At 43.7% G+C, this 22,831-nt stretch overlaps 2 protein-coding genes across 5 annotated transcripts; both read left to right on the top strand.

Moving 5' to 3' along the window:
- Positions 1-16,772, top strand: LOC109873530 (acidic fibroblast growth factor intracellular-binding protein B). 4 transcript variants are annotated; one of them, XM_031809184.1, is made up of 12 exons: positions 3-354; positions 907-999; positions 1,199-1,397; positions 4,223-4,349; positions 4,685-4,785; positions 5,043-5,176; positions 6,954-7,062; positions 7,195-7,258; positions 7,623-7,709; positions 13,048-13,145; positions 13,245-13,314; positions 16,661-16,772. In XM_031809184.1, the coding sequence occupies exons 1-11, from the start codon at positions 192-194 to the stop codon at positions 13,312-13,314; spliced, it is 1,245 nt and encodes a 414-aa protein (XP_031665044.1). In that variant the 5' UTR covers positions 3-191; the 3' UTR covers positions 16,661-16,772. The 4 variants fall into 4 exon arrangements, with proteins under 4 accessions (XP_020320780.1, XP_031665044.1, XP_020320781.1 ...); XM_020465192.2 differs by lacking the exon at positions 16,661-16,772 and having other exon boundaries at positions 4-354; positions 887-999; positions 13,245-15,753; XM_020465190.2 differs by lacking the exon at positions 16,661-16,772 and having other exon boundaries at positions 4-354; positions 13,245-15,753.
- LOC109874144 (EGF-containing fibulin-like extracellular matrix protein 2) lies at positions 16,661-22,749 on the top strand. Its single transcript, XM_020465948.2, has 10 exons — positions 16,661-16,925; positions 17,205-17,253; positions 18,465-18,677; positions 19,715-19,837; positions 19,965-20,081; positions 20,245-20,364; positions 20,520-20,639; positions 20,776-20,914; positions 21,065-21,260; positions 21,834-22,749. The coding sequence occupies exons 1-10, from the start codon at positions 16,821-16,823 to the stop codon at positions 21,993-21,995; spliced, it is 1,344 nt and encodes a 447-aa protein (XP_020321537.1). The 5' UTR covers positions 16,661-16,820; the 3' UTR covers positions 21,996-22,749.
- The last annotated feature ends 82 nt before the right edge of the window (positions 22,750-22,831 follow it).

Raw genomic sequence — 22,831 nt, forward strand, 5'->3', positions numbered from 1 at the left:
AAAGTGCCTTGTATCCAATGTGCTTTTCTCTAGAGATATCCAGCAAAGAGAAACAAAGTTGCGCTTTCTGTTGTGGATTTTGAGAGGTGCTACAATTTACTTGTCAGCGACACCATCTGTCGTTTCGCTTTTATTTTACAACAAGGATAGCGTTTTTAAGCAGTGTTTACTGTTCTTTTGAATGCAGGTCTATGCAAATTCGATACGCTGTTTTTACTCCAATTCTTTGCAGAACCCAACGTTTTAACTGCGCAATAAATAATACGCGTTTGCAGATGCTGTTTACCCAAACGGTGCCTGGTGCAATATATTTGCTGGCTACGGTTTCCCCTCGATACATAACACTAGTTAAAGGTAAAGTATAATTATTTGTTATTCTTAAAATGACTATGTTACATAATGGCACAATATAGTGACCCGGTGTGACTACCCTTTTAAATGGGTCATCGATCCTTGACTGTTAATGCCAGCTTCACCTAGAAACATGACCCTCAGTGGATCAACTTTGCAGTATATCAATAGTGAGGCATAATGTGAGTGTGTATATATATATATATATTTTATTTTATATATTGTCACATACACCGGATATGTGCGGTAAAATGTGTTGTTTTCCAGGGTCAGCCATAGTTGTACGGCACCCCTGGAGCAAATTAGGGTTAAGTGTCTTGCTCAAGGGCACATTGACAGATTTTTCACTTTGTCGGCTCGGGTATTCAAACCAGCGACTTTTCGGTTACTGGCCCAACGCTCTAACCGCTAGGTTACCCTAGATAGATATAAAAGATAGATATAGATATAAAAGGCTACCCAGAATATTCTGATTGTATGTAGACTACTCTTTTTAACTACTCGGCACAGTCATTCTTAAATTAACTCTCTGCAGTCTTTTTGGTTCCTCATTAGCCTACAAGATGTCTATGGAACTGGATGTGTTTGTGGGGAACACAACTATCATGGATATGGAAGTCTATCAGCTTTGGTTGGACGGTCTCACTGGTTTGTCTCTATCCTATTTTGTTGAGACTTTGGAATGACATGGCTGTGGTGACACTGCACTGTGTGACAGAGGAATGTATTGATTTCAGGAATGTATTTAAATCACAGATGCCTACACAATAGAATGGCAATTACCAGACCGTGAGATCATTTACATCCTATTGTCTCTCTCCCATCTCTGCCTTGCTCTCCCTCACAGTGAGTGATGCAGTAAAGGTGCGGATGGATGAGGGGGCATTATTGGAGTGTGAGGCGAATCCAGAGGTGCTGACCAGCGATACCATGGACCAGTTTAGAACCTTCCAGATGTGTGAGCGTCTTTTACACTCCCCCACCAAACTGGGCAGTCAGCTGCTGTATCAGATCCCGGCCCAGAACCAGATAATTCTCATTGAAAGGTGTGTGTTCAATTCCATAAATTGTTATTGTTCCCTAAGCCAAGGGCAATTTGTGTGGAAACTTAGAAATAGACACAGGGCCAGTAGTGGTTGGTGCCATTCAAGATTAGGGAGGATTATTTGTTTTAATGAGCATGTCCATATTTGTATTACAGCATATGACTGTCATTTATATTCCATTCACCCAGCTCAATGTAAGGAACATTGATAGGTTCAGGCTACTGATACAAACATTTTCCCTATACCCATCATGAGGTTGCTACAACCTAGCCTACAAATGACATATAAGTGCACAGGTCGAGAGAAACATAGAATAAGCAAGGTGACAGACAGAGACTCATTCAATACTGATTCTAGCTGATCTGGGGTGTAATCATTCATCCAAACAGTTATTGGACAAATTCAGGTAGTTCCCAGTTTCCTTCCATTTAAGACACATTTTCCTTCCAGTTTCCTTCCATTTAAGACACATTTTACAACATAATCGGCAGAATGAATACACCCATGATCACACACAGTTTGCTTTCAAAGCAGCCACATACAGCATCATCACTTTGCACATTGTATAATTCCTTCTCGCATCTATGTACTCTCCTCTCACCTTTTCCCTTAGTTTGTGGACTTTAGGGCACAACACAACAGCTGTCTGTGACCAGGTGCAAAAAACTCTCCAAGCCTTCATACCATGTCCGCTAAAAGCTAAACAGTCTACATCGTTGTCAATATATTAACGTTATAGTCAAAAAACTAGAACTAACACATTAGTTAATCCACAATCCAATCCATGTGTACAATCACGCAGTACAGTGTAATGTTACAGCTAGCAGTTTAGTAGTTACACTGGCGGGCCCCGTTGGCAATAAATTAATAAAATCGAAAGCTTACCTTGATTGGAAGAGTTGGCGTGTTGGATAGCCTAAGCCAGCTAGCTAACATAAATAGCATTCCTGTCTGTTTGAGTCAGGTTGTTGAGTAGGCTAAATTAGCCGCATTAGCTAAGGAAGTGAAAGGTAAATGAAGAAGAAAAAAACACTTCAAAATATAGCTACAGTATATCTCTCCCTCTCTCTCTTTATTTCTTTCTCTCTCTCTCCTGCTTATCCTTCATTGTTTGTTTAAGAAATTAATTTGTTCAAAACTGTTCAGCTATTGTATTTTTCTCTTTGAGTCAACTACTCACCACATTTTATGCACTGCAGTGCTAGCTAGCTGTAGCTTATGCTTTCAGTACTAGATTCATTACTCTGATCCTTTGATTGGATGGACAACATGTCAGTTCATGCTGCAAGAGCTCTGATAGGTTTGAGGACATCCTCTGGATGTCAGGTGTATAAAATTGACCACACAGCCATGCAATCTCCGTAGACAAACATTGACATCAGAATGTCCTGTAATGAAGAGTTCAGTGTCTTTCAGCGTGGCACCGTCATAGTACACCACCGTTTCAACAAATCAGTTCATCAAATGTCTGCCCTGCTAGAGCTGCCCCGACAGCTGAATGTGCTGTTATTGTGAAGTGGAAATGTGGAGGAGCAACAACGGTTCAGCCGCGAAGTGGTAGGCCACACAAGCTCGCAGAACGGGACCGCCGAGTGCTGAAGCGCGTAAAAATCATCTGTCCTCGGTTGCAACACTCACTACCGAGTTCCAAACTGCCTCTGGAAGCAACATCAGCACAATAACTGTTCATCAGGCGCTTCATGAAATGGGTTTCCATGGCCAAGCAACTGCACACAAGCCTAAGATTACCATGCACAATGCACAATGCCAAGCGTTGGCTGGAGTGGTGTAAAGCTTCCCCGCCATTGGACTGTGGAGCAGTGGAAACGTGTACTCTGGAGCGATTAATCACACTTCACCATCTGGCAGTCTGACGGATGAATTTGGGTTCGGTGGATGCCAGGAGAATGCATAGTACCAACTGTAAAGTTTGGTGGATGAGGAATAATGGTCTGGGGCTGTTTTTCATAGTTCGGGCTAGGCCCCTTAGTTCCAGTGAAGGGAAATCTTAACGCTACAGCATACAATGACATTCTAGATGATTTTTTACTTCCAACTTTGTGCTTCTAACAGTTTGGGGAAGGCCCTTTCCTGTTTCACCATGACAATTCCCCTGTGCACAAAGTAAGGTCCACACAGAAATGGTTTGTTGAGATCAGTGTGGAAGAACTTGACTGTCCTGCACAGAGTCCTGACCTCAATCCCATCAAACACCTTTGGGATGAATTGGAACACCGACTGCAAGCCAGGCCTAATCGCCCGACATCAGTGTCCAACCTCACTAATGCTCTTGATGCTGAATGGAAGCAAGTCCCCCAGAAATGTTCCAACATCTAGTGGAAAGCCTTCCCAGAAGAGTGGAGGCTGTTATCACAGCAAAGGGGGAGAAACTCCATATTAATGCCCATGATTTTGGATGTTGTTCAACGACCAGGTGTCCACATACTTTTGGTCATATAGTGTAACTACTGAGAACCATGAGCCTCCTAGGGTTTGTATTGAAGTCAACTAGCTGTCCTCCATCTGCACCATGGTGCTACACCAGAGAGTGCTGTTTAGGCTACTTAAGACCTTCATTGCAAATAGTGTGTGTTTTAATCAGTTACTTGATGAGGTGTGAATATATTTAGTATAGTTTTATCCAAAAATGTTAACTTTTATGTTTCTCTATTTTTATGAAATTCCCTTAGTAGGATGATCCTCCCCTTCTTTCTCTGAGGAACCTCCACTGCTCAGGACCATATGCAAATCCAAATAGTGTGTGTGCATATTAGCCCTTCCTCCCCATGTTTTAGAGCTAACCAGTGTGTTGTTATTTTCTGCAGGTACTATGAATTTGACAGTGTGTTTGCCAGAGAGGTGCTGGGGAAAAAGCTCTCCAAAGGGACCAAAAAGGACTTGGATGACACCAGCTGTAAAACAGGGATCACACTGAAGAGCTGCAGGAGACAGGTGAGACTAACACAAACACCACACTCATTGAGAAGGGGCTACATTAATATTGCGTGACTCCTGACTGTATTAACACTTGAGAAGAACCTGTCACTCAAGAGCAGCTTAAATGCAAAAGGACAGGCCAGGAACTTACCTGGACAGCACTTCTCTGTAATTGAATTATCTGTCCAGTTTAAGCACTGTCATGCAGAGGGATTTGCCTGCCAACCGTGGGGCTTTTATAGTGAGGTCATGATCAGAAATACAATATATAGAGCATACCAACACGAAGCACATCTCTGTCTCTGTCTGTATGTCTGTCCCTTTGTCCGTCTTACTGTCTTTCTCTCCAGTTTGACAATTTCAAGCGGGTGTTCAAAGTGGTGGAGGAGCTCAAGGGCCCACTAGTGGAGAACATACAGCGTCACTTCTTGCTCTCCGACACACTGGCAAGGTGGATACAAGAACAGAGTGGGAGGAATAAGGAAGGAGAAACAGAAATAGTGTAGCGAAATAAATCTGTCAACCATAACTCTAGTAATATTTATATATTCACAGGGAATAGCATACATGCGTCTTTGTTTGTAGACATGGACTTAATGGTTTATAGAATGATGGATGAAAAAAGGATAATTGCCTGTGATAGTTTCCTTGGGTTCAGGCCCTCCAACCTACAGTGCCTCCCTCTCACTTTTTTCTCTATCCCTGCAGGGACTATGCTGCCATTGTGTTTTTTGCAAACAGCCGCTTTGAGACAGGAAAGAGGAAGCTACAGTACCTCTCATTCCAAGACTTTGCCTTCTGTGCAGGCCAGCTCATCAGTTACTGGACAATAGGAGCAATGGGTAAGATGCATCACTTTGACCAGTCACTGATGGCACAATGCAGTTAAATGTCGAACACAATGTAAAGAAGTCAGTCCCGGGGGAAAAAAATCATAACGTATAAATAATTATTTGAACCCAAAGCTCTTGTCAAAAACAGTTTTATTTGGCCCGTGGAAGTAGTTACGTTATGACAGGGGTCTACAACAGATCGATTGCGAGCTACCAGTAGCTTATGAGTAGCTCGCCAAACAATTCTGTGTTCCACGGCAAACTGTCATAACGTATCGGACACCGCAAGCTTCCAGCTTCTATCTAACATAGAACCCCTGGTTAGCCACTATTGGCTTAAAAAGCCAAACCTAACACAATATCTGCCAATTCCATCAATATTGCCCCTTTAGGTCTGTGTGGTGCCGGCATTTGTCTATCACTCCTTTTGTAGCCAGTAGTGATGGCTCGTTCGCGAACAGCTTTTTTGAACAGCTGTTTTTGGTGAACGCCAGAAGCCGAATCACATATGTGAAAAATAAGTTAATTTGGCTCCCTGATTTGCATACTTTTACTATTTGAGCTCCAGACATCGATTTTCTGCAGATAAATTCTAAAAACGTTCTCTGAAGATGATAAATCCTCAGTGCAATAATGATATAGTGAGGAGAGAAGCCTCATTGTGGTTCACGCTATTTTTTTTCAGTGCGTAAAATGTTATCTTACTTTTTTTTCTGCAGGCCATCTAATAATTAGGTCAGGTAAACATTTATTTGAACTCACATTTCACAATATGACATAATACTAGGCAACGTTTTATGCTTCAAATGAGAGATTAAAGCCTTTTGGGAGCCAAAATAATGGCTATTTTAAGTGAACGAAGCCAAACGATCCGGCTCACAGAAAAGACTCGAAATGCCCATCCATAGTAGCCAGTTGACGTGATAACCATCTTGTGGTTTGACAGAAATACTTGACACAAAACCTTCTGAAATAAATGTTAACTGCGAAATAGGCTTACCTGGCAGAGGTATGTCATGAGTACTGTATATTATTTGCAAACTTTGCCATGAAATGAGCTGCAGTAGTGCAGAACCATCGCTAGACCGGCACATTAGACTGCACACTAGATGTGCAATTAAATTAAAGGGCCAGATGGGCATTCAAAGGGGAATTAGACTCACAAATCTAAATATGTTAGTTTTTTTCAAGATCCCCACAAAATGGTATTATGTTGTGATTTAAGCATTAACATCAACGCAGAACATCCAATGTCGTTGTTTCTCTATGAACAATTGTAATGTTGAGAGTGAAAACTCCAAAAAATCCCAAACCAGGAAAATACACAACTGAATTTGGGGTGAAAAAAAAAGATTTTATAGGGACCCTCTTAGTTTTTTGTTAACCATTATTTGACCAGGTATTCTGACAGAGAACATACTGCACTACTTTATCTTGTACAATTCGCTCCCGAGCGACACAGCAGTCTAAGGCACTGCATCTCAGTGCAAGAGGCGCCCCTACAGTCCCTGGTTCAAATCCTAGTGAACTTGCCTAGTTAAATAAAGGTTAAATAAAAAATGAAAAAATAAATAAATAAGGACCCCAGAAAGAGTTGCAGGGGAAATGAGGAAATGATAATGTTTTTAAGTTAGAGAGAAATGAGTAGCTCACATAATTTTTTTATTTTAAGTAGTTCTCATGCTAAAAAAAAGGTTGGAGACCCCTGCTTTATGAGGTATCAACGCTGGGCATACTTGGCTTTCTAGCACCATATCCCATTCATTTTCCCCCTCTCTCTTCACAGATAGCATGATGGAGGATATGGATGTTGACCTGGAGAAAGAGTTTCTGAATGAACTGAAAGATCTCAAGGTTTTGGTTAATGACAAAGACATGATGGACCAACATAAAATGTAGGATGGGTGTAACCACGTGTATGAAAATGCTTGTGTGGGTTAATGTTGAGTTCTAAAAACAATTCAGCCGTTGATGTCGTTGCTGGTCCCCCTCTTGACTCCTTTTCTCTCCTCTCCTCGCTCTCTTAGCCTGGTGTGTGCTGCTCTGCGGGGAAAGATCAAAGTCTACAAGTTGATGGAGGTTAACTTCAAAGTGAGAAACTAACTGATAATTGCTATTAATAATGTGTATAGAGACTAAGAAATGCACATAGAGTTGGAGTGGGTTTTAACCAGAGGTGAGGTACAATATTGCCAATGCATGAAAAATAGTTCATTTCAATTCAAAGTATCTAAATTATGATGAATAAATAAGTTAAAGTAAAATATATCAAAGCTATATGAAACTAGTGTAATAGGTATCAAATAGTCTAATATTTCAGACTTTGGTTCCTATTCAGATTGAAATGAACATCCCACATTCCTCCCCCCACTGAAACAAGACAAAATGGAAGGAATTTGTTAGGTTGTAAGAATGTATTTTTACTCTTTTCCTATCTCACTCTCTCTGAACACAGAATCTTTCTAGAGCCCTGATAAACCTTGCATCTAAACTTACACATACCAAAGATGTCAGAGATTTATTCATCGACCTTGTGGAGAAGGTACACCCCTAATAGCCAATCAACATGTTATGACATACAGTACCAGTCAAAAGTTTGGACACAACTACTCATTCAAGGGTTTTTCTTTATATTTACTATTTTCTACATTGTAGAATAATAGTGAATACATCAAAACACTGAAATAACACATATGGAATCATGTAGTAACCAAAAGTGTTAAACAAATCAAAATAAATGTTATATTTGAGATTATTCAAAGTAGCCAACCTTTGCCTGTCACGATCGTCATAATGATTGGACCAAGGCGCAGCGTGCGTAGAGTTCCACGTATTTTAACCTCTATCGTCGAGCAATCCCATATCCGGGTGCGTAATCATAGCCTCAAGCTCATTACCATAACGCAACGTTTCCTATTCATGAAAATCGCAAATGAAATGAAATAAATATATTCAAACACAAGCTTAGCCTTTTGTTAACAACACTGTCATCTCAGATTTTCAAAATATGCTTTTCAACCAAAGCCTAGCATTCAGCAGGCAACATTTTCACAAAAACAAGAAAAGCATTAAAATAAAATAATTTACCTTTTGAAGAACTTCGGATGTTTTCAATGACGAGACTCTTAGTTCAATAGCAAATGTTCATTTTTTCCAAAAATATTATTTGTGTAGACGAAATAGCTCCATTTTGTTCATTACGTTTGGCTAAGAAAAAGACCGGAAAATGCAGTCACTTAAAATGCCAAACTTTTTTCCAAATTAGCTCCATAATATCGACAGAAACATGGCAAACGTTGTTTAGAATCAATCCTCAAGGTGCTTTTCACATATCTATTTGATAATCTATCAGTGGTGGCAGTTGGCTTCTCATCAGAAGCAAACGGAAAAATACTGCAGCTGGAGATTACGCAATAATTGCGACGGAGGACACCAAGCGACCACCTGGTAGATGTAGTCTCTTATGGTCAATCTTCCAATGATATGCCTACAAATATGTCACAATGCTGCAGACACCTTGGGGAAAACGTGGAAAACGTAAGCTGACTCCTAGCTCCTTTACAGCCATATAAGGAGTCATTGGCATGAGGCGATTTAAAAAAATGCGGCACTTCCTGATTGGATTTGTATCTGGGTTTTTTCTGTAACATCAGTTCTGTGACACTCACAGACAATATCTTTGCAGTTTTGGAAACGTCAGTGTTTTCTTTCCAAAGCTATCAATTATATGCATAGTCGAGCATCTTTTCGTGACAAAATATCTTGTTTAAAACGGGAACGTTTTTCATCCAAAAATTAAAATAGCCAAGAAGTTAATTAGAAACTCACCAAAAAGCACAAAAACGAAACGTGAAGCTACTGGTGTGCACACAGGCAACTATCTGTAGACAAGATCCCACAAACTGAAAGTGGAAAAAAGGCTGCCTAAGTATGATCCCCAATCAGAGACAACGATAGACAGCTGCCTCTGACTGGGAACCATACCCGGCCAACAAAGAAATAGAAAAACCAGAATGCACATGGAAATAATAAACTAGAACACCCCCCCCAGACACGCCCTGACCTACTCCACCATAGCAAATAAAGGCTTTTTATGGTCAGGACGTGACAGTACTACCCCCCCAAAGGTGCTGACTCGGCCTCAAAATCTGAAACCAAAAGGGAGGGTTAAGGGGGGGATGTCTATTGTCTGTGCCGGCTCCGGTGCGGGGCGAAGTACCCACTCCGCTCGGAGATACGACGTCTTCCTCCATGGCGGCTCTGGTGCGGGGATCGTCGCAGCACCGGACCGCGTTTCGTCGCCGGACCGCGTTTCGTCGCCGGACCGTGTTTCGTCGCCGGGGGCACCGGACCGTGTTTTCCTCGCCGGGGGCACCGGACCGTGTTTCGTCGCCGGGGGCACCGGACTGCGTTTCGTCGCAAGGCTCGGGACGATAGATCGTCGCAGGAGGCTCTGGACTGAGAACCCTTGCTGAAGGCTCCGGACCACCGACTGTCGCTGGAGGTTTCCTGGACCGTCGCTGGAGGTTTCCTGGACCGTCGCTGGAGGTTTCCTGGACCGTCGCTGGAGGTTTCCTGGACCGTCGCTGGAGGTTTCCTGGACCGTCGCTGGAGGTTTCCTGGACCGTCGCTGGAGGTTTCCTGGACCGTCGCTGGAGGTTTCCTGGACCGTCGCTGGAGGTTTCCTGGACCGTCGCTGGAGGTTTCCTGGACCGTCGCTGGAGGTTTCCTGGACCGTCGCTGGAGGTTTCCTGGACCGTCGCTGGAGGTTCCGGACCGTCGCTGGAGGTTCCGGACCGCCGACCGTCGCCAGAAGCTCTGGACTGTGAAGGCGCACTGGAGACACAGTACGTATGGCCGGCATAGGATATACTGGGCCATGGAGGTGCACTGGAGGTCTGGAGCGTAGAGCTGGCACAACGCGTCCTGGCTGGATGCTCACTTTTGCCCGGAAAGTCGGGGCGCTGGCACAGAACGCACTGGGCTGTGAAGGCGCACTGGCGATACAGTGTGTCGATCCGCAAAACATGGTGCCTGACTAGTCCCACTCTCCTCACCGCGACTGTCTTGCTCCAGACACCAAAACATCCACTCTACCTCATCACTCCCATCAACTATCAGTCTATCTCTATCTCAATATTCCTCTTCGCTCTCAGACTCGCCCCTTAGCTTCGCCAACCAACCCGTGTGCTCTCTCCCCCAAAAAATTTGGGGTCTGCCTCTCGGGATTCCATCGTGGTCGTGAACTTCGGAGTCGCCGATGCTCCTCCTTCGCTGCCTCTGCCTCCTTCCATGGCAGGGTCTTGTCCCCTGCCATAACGTCCTCCCATGTCCATGATGTCCTCCACTCACTTTTCTCCCGGGCCCAGGATCCCTGCTCCTTCTGACTACTCCTGACCATGCTGCTTGGTCCTTTGGTGGTGGGATCTTCTGTCACGATCGTCGTAATGAGCGGACCAAGGTGCAGCGTGGTAGGTGTACATTTTCCTTTATTAAATGAACACCGAACAAAATACCAAACGAAACGTAAAGCTACAGGTGTGCACACAGGCAACTATCTGTAGACAAGATCTCACAAAGCACAATGGCTGCCTAAATATGATCCCCAATCAGAGACAACGATAAACAGCTGTCTCTGATTGGGAACCATACCAGGCCAACATAAACCATTAATCACCGAGATGACCCATCCTAGTCACTATCACGCCCCAACCAACACAGAGAATAAACAGCTCTCTATGGTCAGGCTGTGACATTGCCTTGATGACATACTCTTGCCATTCTCTCAACCAGCTTTTCCAATGCCAACAGTCTATGATTTAATTTTTTTTTTATATTATATTATACTTTTCTCCCCAATTGGTAGTTACAGTCTTGCCTCATTGCTGCAACTCCCGTATGGACTCGGGAGAGGCGAAGGTCGAGAGCCAATGGTCCTCCGAAACACGACCCAACCAAGCCACACCACTTCTCGACACAATGCCCACTTAACCTGGAAGCCAGCCACACCAATGTGTCGGAGGAAGCACCTGGCGACCGTGTCAGCATGCATGCGCCCGGCCCGCCACAGGATTCGCTAGAGCGCGATGGAAAAAGGACATCCCTGCCAGCCAAACCTTCCCCTACACTGGACGATGCTGGACCAATTGTGCGCCACTCCATGGATCTACCGGTCGCGTCCGGCTACGACAGAGCCTGGACTCGAACCAGGATCTCTTGTGGCACAGCTAGCAACTGTGATGCAGTTCTTTAGACCACTGCGCCACTTGGGAGGCCCCTACAGTCTTGAAGGAGTTCCCACATATACTGAGCACTTGTTGGCTGCTTTTCCTTCACTCTACTGTCCAACTAATCCCAAACCATCTCAATTGGGTTGAGGTCGGGTGATTGTGGAGGCCAGGTCATCTGATGCAGCACTCCATCACTCTCCTTGGTCAAATAGGAGAGTGTGTTGGATCATTGTATTGTTGAAAAAGAAATGATAGTCCCACTAAGTGCAAACCAGATGGGATGGTGTATTGCTGCAGAATGCTGTGGTAACCATGCTAGTTAAGTATGCATTGAATTCTAAATAAATCACTGAGTGTCACCAGCAAAGCACTCACACACCATTACACCTCCTCCTCCATGCTTCCCTGAGGGAATCACACATGCAGAGATCATCCGTTCACCTGCTCTGCGTCTCACAAAGACACGGTGGTTGGAACCAAAAATCTTTAATTTAAGACAGATTTCCACCGGTCTAATGTCCATTGACTGTGTTTCTTGGCCCAAGCAAGTCTCTTCTTCTTATTGGTGTCCTTTAGTAGTGGTTTATTTGCAGAAATTCGACCATGAAGGCCTGATTGATTCATGCAGTTGATGTTGAGATGTGTCTGTTACTTGAACTCTGTGAAGAATTTATTTGGGCTGCAATCTGAGGTGCAGTTAACTCTAATGAACTTATCCTCTGCAGCAAAGGTAACTCTGGGTCTTCCTTTCCTGTGGTGGTCCTCATGAGAGCCAGTTTCATCATAGCGCTTGATGGTTTTTGCGACTGCACTTGAAGAAACATTCAAAGTTCTTGAAATGTTCTGGATTGACTGACCTTCATGTCTTAAAGTAATGACAGACTGTCATTTCTCTTTGCTTATTTGAGCTGTTCTTGACATAATATGGACTTTGTCTTTTACCAAATAGTGCTATCTTCTGTATACCACCCCTACCTTGTCTGACACAACTGATTGGCTCAAACGCATTAAGAAGGAAAGAAATTCCACAAATTAACTTTTAAGAAGGCACACCTGTTAATTGAAATGCATTCCAGGTGGCTACCCCATGAAGCTGGTTGAGAGATGCCAAGTGTTCAAACCTGTCATCAAGGCAAAGGGTGGCTACTTCGAAGAATCTCAAATATAAAATATATTTTGATTTGTTTAACACTTTTTTTGGTTACTACATGATTCTATATGTGTTATTTCATAGTTTTGATGTCTTCACCATTATTATACAATGTAGAAAATAGTTTTAAAAAATAAGAAAAACCCTTGAATGAGTAGATGTGTCCAAACTTTTGACTGGTACTGTATGTGACAATTCCTCTTTTAAGATGTTTCTAAATCTTGTTTGTTGTGAATTCCGCTGTTTGGCATTATAGATTGTAGATACAAATTAGACTTACTTCATAGCCATCTTTACGATAATATCTGGCAATGTATTGATGTAGTTTTATTGGTTAAATCTTGTTGGTATAGTATTCAGTTTGACCTTTCTGTGGAATAGATTCTGTGTCTACTGCCCTGATACTGACTATCATCCTATGACTAAGTTGATTTTCCCCTGTCCTGATAAGATTGAGAAAACTCTGCTAACAGCCTTGTGTCCTCCTCCTCTTCTCCTAGTTCATAGAGCCATGTCGATATGATAGATGGACAGTGGCAGAGATCACACTCTTCCTCACTCACTACACCAATGCCGCTCATTGTCTTGGCACGTTCAGGTTAGTGTGTGTGTGTGTGTGTGTGTGTGTGTGTGTGTGTGTGTGTGTGTTTATACAGTCATTAATGTTGTCGTAATACTCCATCTCTTCTCTCTTCAGGCACCAGATGATTTGGGACAGATACATGGGCGTCATCAAAAGCTGTATCCTCCAAATGTACCATGAATAGGTAGATCCCTGGTTTGGACCTCCTCTCCTGATTGAGCTGCATCACAGGAGGCTGCTGAGGGGAGGATGGCTCATAATAATGGCTGGAATGGAGTGAATGGAATGGTATCAAACACGTGGAAACCATTTATTTGATGTGTTCAATACCAATCCATTTATTCCGTTCCAGCCATTACTAATAGCCTATCCTCCCCAATTAAGGTTCCACCGGCCGCCTGTGATCTGTATTGATCTTACTGTGAATCTGTCTTCCCTCTGGCATTTTTTCGTAACTACCTCAGCCCAGTGCAGTCCACTTCTCCACCTCTCCCTGATCAAAGTGAACTATCTGTCTCCATCTCCTTCTATCTCTTCAGTCAGTCCCCCTGTAAATATACTGAATGAACTGAATACTTTTCTGATATGTAAATTGTGACTTAAATGAAGTAAACATATTTGTTTTAGAAAGATGTTTCAACTGTTTGGTTTATGTTTGTGAAAATGTGAGGGTGTGTGTCTTAGTCCGTGTGTGTGTGTGTGTGTGTGTGTGTTTTAAGGGGGTGGGTTAGCAGCAGGGGGCTACAGTTGGTCAGGGTTGTCTCGGAGGGGGATTCGGGTCTGAACTGAGACTTTACTGCCCTATAAAACCCCTTCACTAGGACAGCTGTCCTGCCCCGTTCCTGCCAAATGGTCATAGAAATGTTCCCATTTTCCTAATGATAACTTGGACTTAAGGAATGGAATCACAGTTTATTTTCCAATGCATAAAGGAATTTGCACTCTGGTGCAATACAGGGATTTCTCATGTTGAACATGAGCACACTTGTGTGTATGCTGTAGAAACAGTGGCCTGCTGTCTTTAACTGTTAAACCTTGTTTCTTTGTGTCTGCTCATTAACTTGTCTCCACATTCCTCTGGGCCCCCCTTCTTCCCAGACAGTAAATATCCAACTGTGTCAGAAGGAGATTAAGAGGGCGCAGGGGAGGGCAGGGATGGATGGCACTCAGAGGTAGAGAGGGAGCGGAGGAAGAGTGATAAGTTAAGGACTGGGTTTGTTTGAATCCAGGTATGTCCTTTCCTCTAGAGTGCAGGGTTGGTTTTTTATGCCACTATTGTCCCTGCATGGTTGATTAATGGATGTTGAATTTGGGCTGCAGACCAGGAATTTGAATCCCAGATAGAGAGAGGAATAGACAGAGGACATGGCAAAACAAGAGGCTGAAGGAGGATAATGCTCAGGGCTGTGCAGCAAGGATGTGGCTCAGGGGGTAAGAATGGGCTGTCCTTCCCCCTTTCCTTTCTCTTGCCCAGCCCCTTTCTTTTCCTCCCCAAACACTTTGTTTCACAAACACACTTTCACACTGCTTCACATACACATTTTCACACTGCTTCACATACACATTTTCACACTGCCGCAATCCACTGCTCTACTTGTAGGACAGACACCTAAAAGACAGGACCTGTAAATCCACTAAGAAAAAAAGAGAGAGAGAAAGTGAGGAAGATACAGCCCACGAAGCTGTACTATAGCCCTGCATCTTGACAAAGATTTTCTGTTAGCATAAACTGTGAAAGAGTGTCAAGGACTTACAACATTATACAAGTGAACAGAACTGTGGACTAGAGGAAGACTGATCAGTGAGTAATATTAGATTTTTAAAATGTTATTGTATTAATGAATGAAGAATGTAAAAACAAATATGCAATACATTCCATAGAAAGACAGTACTGTAGGTTGTAATGTCATTCTTCCTTCATTCTTCCCTTTGAACCTGCTGTAGTACAAATATAGGATCTTAATTTGAGCCAGTTTGATACAGCAGGAAAATAATCCTGCAGCAACAGGAAATGTAAATTTATTATGTGAATTATAATTAATGGACACTTTTGCAAGGGTTGATACATTTTTTTGTAAATCAAGTCTGACATTTCGAAGTGGAAATTACAATCTTCAGAAGCCTATTTAAACCTCATACACTACAAGTTAAACATGTTCTGCATTGCAGGAAAGTTGTCTTCAACAGGGTGATCAAAGAAATATCCTATGTTGTTTTCTGCCATTTTATTTTTGGCTTTGAGGATAAAATGTAGTTCTGCAGTGCAAGTTTTCTTGAAATGATTGATCAATTGCTAAATAGAAGCTATTATTAAACCCTGTTACTGCAGTGGGCTAAATCAGGATCACACAGAGGGATTCTTGGTAGTCTTAAAACAAATCTACTTTGAAACAAAAGTGTACACCTCACACACATGGTTATGGGCTTACAAAAAATAAGATCCCTGCATCATGTTGAAATGTATAACATTTTGAGTTTGCATCCCAATATTAGACTTTATATACATCACAGAAGACTGAAATATAACAAAACTGTTTGACATAGAAACAGCAGATTTTTGACAGTAAAAAAAAAAAGATTCTTTATGAAATGACATATTAACAACGTTCCATCCACGAGGACACTAGGTGGCGCTTTTGCTCATTGACTACAGGAAAGGGATCTGTCAACCAATTTAAACCCAACTGAAACAGAAGGCTCATCTGTTAATCTTGTCACCTGCCAGGCTTTAGGGCCAAGAATGGCCACAACAAACAGGTGTACATTTCCACATTTGATTTTGGGATGGATATTAATATTAAACTCAAGTCTGTTTTACATTGTTGCACAATAATAAAACCTCTGGTTAAATGTATCATGGACTAATAAAAGCTTATGCACAGCTGTGAGCTGAATCCATTTATGCATAGCTTCATGTAGTGTCTGTATACCTGCACCTGTGCCCTCCCAGGCCATTGAGGTCCTATCTCTGGCACCATTAGTCTCTAAGGTAGTGTGGAATTTAGGAAAGGAGTTCACAGCCCTCTTGGAGCCAGCCTAATTGCTTTAATCTCTCAGAGTGGTGATGTGGTTATTTGCCCATATCAGCACGTGTCTGACTGGATATGGTGGTTCAGTCTCATTTATACTGAAGTGAAAACAGAGGACTTCATGGTATGTGGCAAGTTATGAAATACCCATTCAAACCATTATAATTGTGTGACACATTTTCTTTGAAATGCTTGTTTGACCAGAAGCACACATTGTTCTACTTGTGCAGTACATGACTCAAGCATGAGACCATGGGGCAGTCTACTCTGTCTTCCAGTGTGACCGTTGGTGTCGCAGGATAAAAAGCATGGGCCTAAACTTAGCTATTTGACATAATGCTGTCATGTTCAGGTCACCACATGGGAGAAACTGAACATGGAAAACAACCCATCCACAGTCTGAACTGGGATACATGCACACATGATATACAAATACTAAGTATCACTGTTTGTGCCATTGTCAAACTTAATTTCTCTCTCGCTCTCTTGTCTTTCTCACAGATTCTGGAACATCACTTTGCTTCCTCTCCCTGTGTTGTTGGTCTTTGCCCGTACATTTATGTACTACTGACTCAGCTGTATGTGTGTCATTGTGATCGATTGACTCCACAGCATTTGTTTGTCTGTCTGCTACCTGCTCTCTGTTTGTTTGTGTGTGTTTATGTGTAGTATGCGGAGAACATTTGTGTTGTTATGCGTGTGTGTGAGTTTGTCCCTCTTCCACCATACAAAGTCTCAATCGCCTCCTGAAGGTGACAGCCTCACGGTAAGGATGAGTCAGTCTTCACTTCTCTTCCTGCTTATTACTTTTCCATTGCTCAGTTTTTCATTCTGTCTCTTCTAAAAGCCACTTTATGCCTCTCTCCCAGCAACATTTACACCTCTCGATAACAATGCTCATTCCCCATGTACCTGAGTCAGTCCCTCTTCTAATATTGTAAATGTGCATGCATGCTCTGGCACTTTAGTGAATACAGTCAACACTGCAACCTCTCTCTCTCTCTCTCTCTCTCTCTCTCTCTCTCTCTCTCTCTCTCTCTCTCAGGAGTGCACAGATGGTTATGAGTGGGATGTTGGGAGTCAGCATTGTAAAGGTGGGTGGATTAATTTGGTTGTAATGTTAGAGAGAGTGATGTGTGAGAAAGTTATGTCACTGTGCTTATGATCTGATGGTGTCACAGCCAAAATATCAGGGTAAATAAGTTTCCTTTGTCAGTTCTATTCATCACCAACCCTCATTTGAGTTTTTTTTACTCCTCACATGTTTGCACTTTCACACATTCCTCCTCATCTCTTGCTCTCTCCATCTCCTTAATTTGCCTTTCACACATTCCTCCTCATCTCTTGCTCTCTCCATCTCCTTAATTTGCCTTTCACACATTCCTCCTCATCTCTTGCTCTCTCCATCTCCTTAATTTGCCTTTCACACATTCCTCCTCATCTCTTGCTCTCTCATCTCCTTAATTTGCCTTTCACACATTCCTCCTCATCTCTTGCTCTCTCCATCTCCTTAATTTGCCTTTCACACATTCCTCCTCATCTCTTGCTCTCTCCATCTCCTTAATTTGCCTTTCACTCATTCCTCCTCATCTCTTGCTCTCTCCATCTCCTTAATTTGCCTTTCACACATTCCTCCTCATCTCTTGCTCTCTCCATCTCCTTAATTTGCCTTTCACACATTCCTCCTCATCTCTTGCTCTCTCCATCTCCTTAATTTGCCTTTCACACATTCCTCCTCATCTCTTGCTCTCTCCATCTCCTTAATTTGCCTTTCACACATTCCTCCTCATCTCTTGCTCTCTCCATCTCCTTAATTTGCCTTTCACTCATTCCTCCTCATCTCTTGCTCTCTCCATCTCCTTAATTTGCCTTTCACTCATTCCTCCTCATCTCTTGCTCTCTCCATCTCCTTAATTTGCCTTTCACACATTCCTCCTCATCTCTTGCTCTCTCCATCTCCTTAATTTGCCTTTCACACATTCCTCCTCATCTCTTGCTCTCTCCATCTCCTTAATTTGCCTTTCACACATTCCTCCTCATCTCTTGCTCTCTCCATCTCCTTAATTTGCCTTTCACACATTCCTCCTCATCTCTTGCTCTCTCCATCTCCTTAATTTTCCTTTCACACATTCCTCCTCATCTCTTGCTCTCTCCATCTCCTTAATTTGCCTTTCACACATTCCTCCTCATCTCTTGCTCTCTCCATCTCCTTAATTTGCCTTTCACACATTCCTCCTCATCTCTTGCTCTCTCCCATCTCCTTAATTTGCCTTTCACTCATTTTCTCTCTTACCTCATCTCTTAGATATCAATGAGTGTCAGACCATTGTGGAGGCCTGCCAGGGGGAGATGAAGTGTTTTAACCACTATGGTGGTTACCTGTGTCTCCCACGCTCTGCCTCTGTCATCAGCGCCCCTGAACCATCCAGCCAATCAGTGGCCATCCTGCCGGTGGAGTCCAACGAGGCCTTCAGCCCCTGTCCTGTAGGCTATGATGCCCAGGGGGAGGGCTGTGTAGGTAAGGCCCAGGGGGAGGGCTGTGTAGGTAAGGCCCAGGGGGAGGGCTGTGTAGGTAAGGCCCAGGGGGAGGGCTGTGTAGGTGAGGCCAAGGGGGAGGGCTGTGTAGGTAAGGCCCAAGGGAAGGGCTGTGTAGGTGAGGCCAAATGGGAGGGCTGTGTAGGTGAGGCCCTGGGGGAAGGCTGTGTATATAAAGCCAAGGGGGAAGGCTGTGTAGGTGAGGCCAAATCGGAGGGCTGTGTAGGTGAGGCCCTGGGAAAAGGCTGTGTAGGTGAGGCCCTGGGGGAAGGCTGTGTAGGTATGGCCCAAGGGAAGGGCTGTGTAGGTAAGGCCCAAGGGGAGGGCTGTGTAGGTAAAGCCAAGGGGGAAGGCTGTGTAGGTGAGGCCAAATAGGAGGGCTGTGTAGGTGAGGCCCTGGGGGAAGGCTGTGTAGGTGAGGCCAGGGGAGGGCTGTGTAGGTAAAGCCAAGGGGGAAGGCTGTGTAGGTGAGGCCAAATAGGAGGGCTGTGTAGGTGAGGCCCTGGGGGAAGGCTGTGTAGGTGAGGCCAGGGGAGGGCTGTGTAGGTATGGCCCAAGGGAAGGGCTGTGTTGGTGAGGCCAAATGGGAGGGCTGTGTAGGTAAGGCACAGGGGGAAGGCTGTGTAGGTGATGGCCAAGGGGAGGGCTGTGTAGGTAAAGCCAAGGGGGAGGGCTGTGTGGGCGAGGCCAGGGGGAGGGATGTTTGGGTGAGTCACAAGCCTGGACAGAGACTGGGAAGGCTGGCCATAAGTGTTGAGTGGGAGAACGGGACAGTGTGAGCGTGTATGTGTTGGTTTGTTTTATGGAGCACTGTGAGTAAGAGCAGGGATCAGGGTGGAATGATTCACTATGAACACCTCGCCTGCCCTCTTTGTTCTACTGAGTCAAAGGTTACACTGTGTGTGTGTGTGTGTGTGTGTGTGTGTGTGTGTGTGTGTGTGTGTGTGTGTGTGTGTGTGTGTGTGTGTGTGTGTGTGTGTGTGTGTGTGTGTGTGTGTGTGTGTGTGTGTGTGTTTTCAGACATGGACGAGTGTGTACTCGATCTTCATGACTGCCAGCCCAGCCAGCAGTGTGTTAACACTGTGGGCACCTACAGCTGCCAGTGTCCAGATGGATACAGTAAAATTGGTATTGAGTGTGTGGGTGAGACAGCATTATCTACCTCACGTTTCACTTTCTTTATTCCTCTGTGGCTTTTTACTTTGTTTGTTTTCCATCCTCTCCTCTTCTCCCCTACGCAACCTCAGAATCTTTCATCCTCTCCTCGCAGATATTGATGAGTGTAGATACAGGTACTGTCAGCATCGCTGTGTAAACGTACCTGGCTCTTTCTCCTGTGAGTGTGAGCCTGGGTTTCAGTTGGCTGGAAACAACCGTTCATGTGTGGGTAAGTCCCTTTACATGAGTAAAGCTGGCAGAAACTCAGCTGAAATCCAAACTTCAAACACTAAACTAGAATTCATTACCTCACAATATATCTGATGATGGTTACTGTTTGTTCTTCTTCACAACATAACCCTAACCCTACAACATCCAATATCCAACTCAAGATGTGAATGAGTGTGAGATGGGCGCCCCCTGTCAGCAGAAATGTTACAACACATATGGCACCTTTCTTTGTCGCTGTGAACCGGGCTACGAACTGGGACCAGACGGACACTCATGCAATGGTAAAGGGCCTGATTTTCTCCTTGGCTATTTTCTGTCTGTCAGTCTATATTGCTGTAGTGTTTCCAACATAAAAACAAAGAATGCTGAAGGTTATTAAAATCCAGCCCTTCAGTTACATCTGTGCCTTTCCCTGACTATCTTTCTCTCTGTGCAGATGTAGACGAGTGCAGCTACTCCAGTTACATGTGCCAGTTTCAGTGTGTTAACGATCCAGGGAGGTTCTCCTGTATCTGTCCAGAGGGGTACCAGCTACAGGGCACCAGACTCTGCCAAGGTAAACATCGTTAGAATACGCTATTTATAACTGACAAATGTGAGAAGTTATGATATCTCTTTCTCCATGTTCTTCTTTCTCTCCTCTGCCCTCCATCTCTCCCCATCTCCCTCTCTCATTCTCTCCCCCTCTCCAGATGTGAATGAGTGTGAAACAGACATAGACCAGTGTGGAGAGGGCCAGACCTGTATTAACATCCATGGGGGTTATCAGTGCACCGATTCCAACCGCTGTCGAGAGCCCTATGTGCTGACAAGAGCCCTATTGTCTGACAAGTGAGTAGCATCCTCCTCCACACGTTCAGACTCACTAACATAACCTCACTATCACACAACCTCATATAGTCTAAAAATCCCTCCAAGAAATGACATTTGGACAGCACTATTATTACAGGTTATTTAACCTCCTCTTCCCTGTCTTTCTAGCCGCTGTGTTTGCCCGGTCATCAAGCCTGAGTGTCGTGACCTCCCCTTCTCCATCGTCCACCGTTACATGAGCATCACCTCAGAGCGCTCTGTCCCCTCAGACATCTTCCAGATCCAGGCCACCCGCATCTACCCTGGAGTCTACAACACCTTCCGCATCCGCTCTGGGGACCACAATGGGGAATTCTACATACGGGTGAGTGGGTGGGAGATACAGGCAGCTCTAGAAGTATCAACTATTTTCTCTCCACTACATGTGTTAACTGTATACCAGTTTCATTCACTACACTACACTCTTATCCACATAGGAGAACTCTTTGAAGAACCCTTTTGCTTCCAGGTAGAACCCTTTTGGGTTCCAGGTAAAACCCTTTCCACAGAGGGTTCTACATGGAACTCAAAGGGGTTCTACCTGGAGCCAAAAAGGGTTCTCCTATGGTGACAGTCAAAGAACCCTTTCGAAACCCTTTTTTCTAAGAGTGAGGAAACACCAACTACTGAATATCCCTGTGTGTTGTAATACTTGGAGTTAAAGGCTACAGTGTTGACTTATGAGTCAGGGTTGGATGCATGTCAAGAAGAAAACAGAATGTCTAGATGTCTGCATATTACACAAAAATACTTACCAAGACCTAACATCTAATACTGCCTACTGCAGTAGTAGGGGAACAAAAATGACTGATTTTGAAGACAGAATACTGAGTTAAAATGATGATTCAGTCCTGCACATTCACACAATGCCACTATACCTCCCTCTATCTTTTCACAGCAAATGAACAACTTCAGTGCTGTGCTGGTCCTGGACCGTGCTGTGACCGGTCCAATAGAGTACACCCTGGACCTGGAGATGGTGTCTGTCAACCCCCTCATCAGCTACCAGACCAGCTCTGCCCTACGACTGTCTGTCTTTGTGGGACCTTACACCTTCTGAGGAGAGAGATGGAGTAAAGAGAGAGAGCAAGAACAGAAATAGAGAGTGGGAGGGAAATGAAATGAGGAAAACTGTTAAGGACATGAGACAGAAACATTTCTCAGACTCATTTCTGCTGTACTACTATGTATCTTTAAAACAACTGCCTGGGGAAAAGCTAGTTGTGAAGGCATTCTTCCATAATTCTGTGAGTCACCAGACACACATCCTCATGCACATGCACACACACCAGTGGTGGCTGGTGTCACTTTAAATGGGAGGACAGGCTCATTATAATGGCTGGAATTGAATAAATGGAACTGAGTCAAACTTGATTTTGATACTGTTCCATTTATTCCATTCCAGACATTATTCCCTCCCTTTACCAGACTACTCTGACACACACACAAGGACACACGCATGGCACACTGGGACAGTGTGCATATGGCTGGCACACGGGTATATCGCAATAGTTTAAGACAGTTCAATCAGTAATATTCCCATTAACAGATTAACCTATCACCTTGTGTTCACTATAGTTGGTATCTAGCCTCTTCACCATAATTTCAATAGTCTGTTGCTGCACAGAAGACTAGCTAAATTATATAGAGGGACATTGTTACCGAGGAAATTGATAAAAACATCCATTCAAGGCTACCATTTCAACCCATGTTATACTGTTCTCTTTCTCTCCATCAAGGATGTCGTTTTTTCTTTTTTTTTACAACTTACGGTTGTTTTGACATGTTACTAAAATTAAAATAATTGAAACCAACATTTGGATGAATGGTATTCCTTCTGGCCTTACCTCCTATTCTGCATAATTAAGGCCCATTAATGGGTTCTTTGCTGACCTT

This window comes from Oncorhynchus kisutch, linkage group LG29 (genome assembly GCF_002021735.2).
Source record: "Oncorhynchus kisutch isolate 150728-3 linkage group LG29, Okis_V2, whole genome shotgun sequence".
NCBI classification, from domain to species: domain Eukaryota; kingdom Metazoa; phylum Chordata; class Actinopteri; order Salmoniformes; family Salmonidae; genus Oncorhynchus; species Oncorhynchus kisutch.